At 43.0% G+C, this 6607-nt stretch overlaps 1 protein-coding gene across 1 annotated transcript in view; it reads right to left on the bottom strand.

The window, feature by feature from the left end:
• Positions 1-1055, bottom strand: part of pou3f3a (POU class 3 homeobox 3a) — a 3190-nt gene extending 2135 nt beyond the window's left edge. The window contains exon 1 of the mRNA XM_017039755.2: positions 67-1055. Coding sequence (XP_016895244.1) covers positions 67-560 — 494 coding nt within the window. The 5' untranslated portion in view covers positions 561-1055. The remainder of the gene's footprint in view (positions 1-66) is intronic.
• Positions 1056-6607: the final 5552 nt, after the last annotated feature.

The raw sequence follows: 6607 nt of genomic DNA, 5'->3' as shown, positions 1-6607 counted from the left end.
AGGACATTCCCGTAAACGTGGAGGCCTCCCTTCTGGGAGGAGATTCGGCTCGGCTGCTGCTGCTGCTGCTGCTGCGCCTCGGTGATGCTGATGTGGGCTGCACCGCTGCTTCCTCCCCAAGAGCCCGGGTGCGTCTGATGATGGGGCCCCAGGTGCGGGGGCCGGTGGTGGAGGGAATGGATGTCCTCCCTGCCGGAGTTTCTCTTCACCTCCTGCGGCTGGGAGCTCGGGGGCCACGGAGAAGCCGCCTCCACTGCTGCCGCCGCTGCCGCCGCTGCGGCTGCAGCATGTGGCAGCGATGTCACCCACTGGTGTGCGTGGCTGAGCATGTGGCCCCCGCTGCCCACCATGGCTCCCTGCATGAAGTCACTCTGCACCATCTTCACCGAGTGGTCTCCCCTGAAACCACCTGAGACGGTGGTGACAGCGGTGCCGCCCGGCTGCATGCCACCACCACCACCTCCTCCACCTCCACCTCCGCTCCTGCGGTCAGAATGAAGGACCGGGCTGGATAAAATCCTGCTGCTCGCCAGGTATGGACTTGAGGTGGCTGTTGCCATCCCACGGAAAATGGAAATGTATTTTCTTTATTGGATCAAAGTCCAAAATAAAGTCTAATCCATAAATCCAGTCTCTCTAAGCTGGTGTCTTATCGTTACGCGCGTGTTCTGTTGTGTATAATCACTCCATCCACGCTCTTCAGGCACTGACTTGTGAGTTTCTGTTACGCATTGCTGTGCAACAAAACTGCAGCTTTCAAAACTTTTCTGTCCCGCCAGTTCCGTCGCCGTGCGTAATCCACATCCAGGACGCGCTGTTCGATCCCGAGCTGCCGCAGAAACCCCCGGACTCTGGGCTCTTCAGGGGTAAAAGGCTTCTAAATGAAATCAAGTAAAAAGATCTAAAGAACCTGCCCTCCTCTCTGAGGCTTCAGCCGCTCCATCCGCTCTCGGCGCGTCCTTCGCGGTTCGAGTCAGACGCGCTTGTGTTTACGCTGTGCCAAGGCTGCGGATTCCTGTTGCCATCACCGTCCAATTACAACAGGGAGATTCCGCAAAGCTCCCGCTGATTGGACGCGCAGTCACAGAGGAGTTGGTGCATCTGAAGACTGAGTGGAGTCGAGCCCGGGCTGCACAAAGTTCCTGTTGCAGGGAAAAAAAACCCCCCAGACCATCCGAGAGCACGAGAATGTTACAGTAGCGGCGAGAGAAAAGACAAAAGACACGGGACACCGAGAGTCGGAGGAGCCGCAGTCAAAAGAGGAGGAGAAAATGTGAAGAACACCGTAGTACTCGCTGGTTTTGGTGTTGTAGGAGTAGTAACATCAGCAGTAGTAGTAATACTTGTTAGCAGCAACAAATAGTTGCTGAGAAAAATGAATAAACCGTTACAATAACCGTCTTATTTACTACAGGTTTCCCCCAAACACACACTTTATCAGGATAAAGAATGTGTGTTTTGGGGTAATTTTGTACGCGTTACCAAATGGACATTTGAATTAAAAAAACGCACTACTTTAATAAATATAATATAGAAAACACTTCTCCAGAAGTGGAAGAAGTAACCATTCTCGTATTTTCAGTAGACGTAGTAGCATCATGTTAGCATCGGCGTGAGTATTAGCAATTGTCACGTCAGTAGGTTAAGTTGTAACAATACCAATACAAGTAGTAGAAGTAGATTTACAGCTGCTTATAATATTAATACTGCAGTAGTAGTACAGACCAGCAGTAATGACAGTGTTTGAACGGACAGTAGTAGTAGTATCAGCGGTACTCCTACTTGTTATTACCAGATATTGAGCCTGATATAATGTGTGTACAGGTAGCTGTAGAAGTAGTACACGTATAAGTAGAAGTATCAAAGTAGTAGTACTTGCTGTGACCTGTAGTGTTGTGGCTTTCAGCAGTTATTCTAATAAAAATGTAACTGTTTTGATAACGATAATAATGGAAATTACTGCTACAACAACGACTACTACGAATAATAATAATAACAATAACAATAATAATAATAATAAATTCACTGATTATTCACAAATTCAGTATGAAGTAAATGAAAGTGTACACTAGCTGTATGTCATTACAGTGAGTAATACTCGTAGTTCAGCGGGTACAGTTGTGTATACAGTCTTCCAACCACAGGGTCAGAGGTTTGATGTCAATGTGTCCCTGAGCCAAATCTTTCAACCCAAACTGCGCATCTGATCAGGACACGAAGGAGCTCGGAGGTCTCTGACTGTGACCTCCGAGTCCCCGTCCCTCACAGTGTATGTGGAGGACTAAGTGTGTGAAAACCAGCGTCGGAGCCACTGAAAGGATATTATTGCAGCTAATGATTTATCGTCCGCCCCCCCCTCCCCTCCCCAACAAAGCAGTGCAGCTAGGCCTGAGTCAGGGTCTGCTCCTGTCTGCTCCGGGTAAACAGAGAGGGTTTGTGCGCTTCCTGCATCTTAATGCGCACCGCTTTTCATATGGTAAAGGCGGAAAAAGCCACAGTGCCGTGACGCACAGCTCTGGTGAGCCGAGGAGCGGAGGCGCACAAACCCCGCGGTCAGCACTCCTTCAGAATGTGGGCAAACAGAAAACCAGGCAGCGTGCAGTGGGATGTTTCCACGGGCCCGGTCCTGGTCCTGGTCTCGGTCTTCAGAGAGCGCGGTGGCTGGTGTCTGAAGTGAGACAGAGAACCAGGTGCAGCCTGAATGAATGTGCTAATTTATGTTTGACAGCGCAGCAGACTTGGGTCGAAGCCAAAAGGTAAAAGATAAATACGCACAAGAATCCGTCCCGCACAGAGTCAGCTTTTTGTCATGGAAGCAGGAAAATTCACATCAGCTGAGTTCAGTTCAACTTCTAGACTCATCCGGCGAGGGCTCCGATTCGAAAAGTAAATATGTAAAAATATGTAGAAGTATGTGGATTTCTGGTTTACAAGATGTACTCTAAGAAAGAAACATGAATTTTAAAATGAAACAGTTATTCATATTTTGTTTGTTTTTGTCAGGGTGTTATGGAGGAGCTTATAGCGACCTTTTGGCAGCGCGGAGCATTTTTCAACAAAGTGTTTGCATTCTGGTGAATAATGGGTTTAAAAGACCAGCATTTAGCATAAGCCAAAAAAAGGCACTTGAAGAATCACCTGTTCTTTGTTCACAGTTTTACTGTAGAGTTTATAAGTACATTCAAAAATACTCCTGAATTAAGAAGGTTAATAAAGTAATACTCAAATGTCACCAATTTGCCAGAAAAACACATCATGTCATTTGGTTTAATTATATCCAATATAATATAAATATAAAAATGCTAATTTGAATTTGAATATTGAATGGATTTTAGCCTTTTGCTTGTAGCCTTTTATCTAACACAAAAAAATAACTACAGGTTCTGAACCTACCTTTCACTGAGATATGATTAGAATATTACCAGTTACACTCAGAACATTGGTCTTTATTTTATTGCCCCGGTGGTTGTTTATCCACGTTTGTATAAAAACATAAAAAATACGAGGACCATTTGCTATTTTTTAACATTTATTTACATTTGAGTGGCTGAAAAGTTTGGCTAAAGAGGAAAAATTGTACCTTGGATTTTGTCAAGTTAAATAAAAGTTTCAAATCCATTGTGGTGTGTATGAATTTAGTAAAAACAAAATTGCGTAAGTCATTATAGTAAATATGTCACAAATCCATTGTAAAATATCTTACTGTTGGTCATTTTGTGCTGTACCTTAGTATAAAATGCTTTTGTTTTGATTTTTGAAGTCTCCAAGGCAGCTGTCTAAAATTCAGCCCCAAATCTTCAAGGAACCAGCCCATGTACTTGTACAATTGTAGCTTTATAATTATGTAGTGTTGCCTACCACACATTTATATTCTACTATTACTACTACTATTTATTCTCTGTTGCTGCAGTCTTTTTTAATTGTTGATGACAGTACTTGATGGCTAAACACAATAAGTGTTACTATTAAAAGAAAGGTGTGTGTTGGCTAGAAATGACTAAATAACAGGCCATAAAACCACTGCTGCCGACGGATCCATGTTAAAAAGCTGTGTAAAAGACTGGGCACCATTTGTCATGAATATGTGTCATGTGGGAGGAGGATTTTCACCATCTCTGAGGAATTCATCACACACCGACAATCCCGGCGTTTTCCAATTAGCATTTAGCTCCAATTAGGCGATCTGTAAATAATGTGTTTATCATTAGTGAAACCACAATCCCTGTCGTAAAAGTGATACAGCTTGCCTCGTGTTTCTTTTTTTTTTTTAATCGTCGTTGCATTTCATGCTTGTTCATGATCGAGTGATTATTGATTCCACCGGCTTTTTTCTTTTTTTTTTTTTTGCAAAGCTGTTTATTGTTCAACTGCATTCAGTGGAACAAAGTGTAGAAGCCGCACGAAAAGCTGCACAGTGTTTTTCTCATGTTTCCACTTGGACCAATGCGATGCAGAGAAAACCAGACGACTCAGGGAATGCGGTAATGTTTTTCATGTGTTGTGCTGGCTGGTCACAGCACCGGGATCTCGATTTGTTATTCATGAAGGAAGCTGGGTGAAGAGGCCCTTCTTATGATGCACATTTTTTTTTCTCCCTGCTCCCTCTTTCTCCTTCTCTGATCATCTGTGCTTCTCCCCGCTCCACAGTTAAGCAAATAAGCTGTTTTAGTTGTGGTGAACATCCTGCAATTAATCCACCCTGATGACACCATCAGCTAATTGACATTTTTGTTTCTTAAAGATCAAATTCCGATCATGTGCACATAGATGTTCCCTCTTTTATTTGCGTGGCTCCCTTCTTCCCTCCTCCTCCCTCCCTCTCTCTGTTTCTGTATCCCACTCCTCACCCTCTGTTGAGTCTTCAATATGCAGATCGGCCCTTTCTAGCTCCGGGCTATTTTCTTTGGTAGACTTTTGAAATATGCAAATGCTTCCAACAAAAATTGCAAAGGAGAAAATGAAGAAGAAAAAAAAAAGAAAGAAAGAAAGAAAAGAAAAGCTTCATCTGGTTTCCAGGAGTTTTCCATTCAAAGAAAACCAGATGATTTTCTCTTGTTCGTGCTCTTGTTCTAGTTCTGTTTGTTTTATCAGTCAAGGGTCGGGACAATTAAGAAGCAAGGGAAACTCAAACCTGCCAGACAAAACAACAATAGAGATGCGGTCAAAAAAAAAAAAAAGTGTTTCGGTTGCACCGTTTGTGTTGATTCTATTTGACCAGACGTTCATTTTGTTTGGGTTTTATTCCTCAAGAAGAAGTGGACGCAGCTTTGATGTTTTGATGTGACCTTTCTGATTACCTTTGCGGGTGCAAAATGTGGCTGTAAAGTAGGAAGGATATAGTTAGCATACACGAGCCACACAGATGATCACATTAAAACACATTCCCAACTTCAGCCCCACATAAACTGTGGCTGATAAGACAACTCATCACTCCATATGGACAAAGAAGTTGCCGCACCAACACATCACAAGGTTAGTTCAAGGTAAAGACCCTGGAACTTCACAAAAGATAAAAGAATAAAGTCAGACGCCACAAGACGTTAAACTGTTGCAATCTTGTAGTACCGTCTAAATACAGATAGGATCAGAAAGTCTTTATATTCAGAAATTTGTTTTTCATGATCGGTGGATTATTGATTCCCCCGGCTTTTTTTTTTTTTTTTTGCAAAGCTGTTTATTGTTCAACTGCATTCAGTGGAACAAAGTGTAGAAGCCGCACGAAAAGCTGCACAGTGTTTTTCTCATGTTTCCACTTGGACCAATGCGATGCAGAGAAAACCAGACGACTCAGGGAATGCGGTAATGTTTTTCATGTGTTGTGCTGGCTGGTCACAGCACCGGGATCTCGATTTGTTATTCATGAAGGAAGCTGGGTGAAGAGGCCCTTCTTATGATGCACATTTTTTTTCTCCCTGCTCCCTCTTTCTCCTTCTCTGATCATCTGTGCTTCTCCCCGCTCCACAGTTAAGCAAATAAGCTGTTTTAGTTGTGGTGAACATCCTGCAATTAATCCACCCTGATGACACCATCAGCTAATTGACATTTTTGTTTCTTAAAGATCAAATTCCGATCATGTGCACATAGATGTTCCCTCTTTTATTTGCGTGGCTCCCTTCTTCCCTCCTCCTCCCTCCCTCTCTCTGTTTCTGTATCCCACTCCTCACCCTCTGTTGAGTCTTCAATATGCAGATCGGCCCTTTCTAGCTCCGGGCTATTTTCTTTGGTAGACTTTTGAAATATGCAAATGCTTCCAACAAAAATTGCAAAGGAGAAAATGAAGAAGAAAAAAAAAAAAGAAAGAAAGAAAGAAAAGAAAAGCTTCATCTGGTTTCCAGGAGTTTTCCATTCAAAGAAAACCAGATGATTTTCTCTTGTTCGTGCTCTTGTTCTAGTTCTGTTTGTTTTATCAGTCAAGGGTCGGGACAATTAAGAAGCAAGGGAAACTCAAACCTGCCAGACAAAACAACAATAGAGATGCGGTCAAAAAAAAAAAAAAGTGTTTCGGTTGCACCGTTTGTGTTGATTCTATTTGACCAGACGTTCATTTTGTTTGGGTTTTATTCCTCAAGAAGAAGTGGACGCAGCTTTGATGTTTTGATGTGACCTT

Source organism: Cynoglossus semilaevis, chromosome 16, assembly GCF_000523025.1.
Source record: "Cynoglossus semilaevis isolate Cse_v1.0 chromosome 16, Cse_v1.0, whole genome shotgun sequence".
NCBI classification, from domain to species: domain Eukaryota; kingdom Metazoa; phylum Chordata; class Actinopteri; order Pleuronectiformes; family Cynoglossidae; genus Cynoglossus; species Cynoglossus semilaevis.
This window is presented reverse-complemented; position numbering and strand designations above follow the sequence as displayed.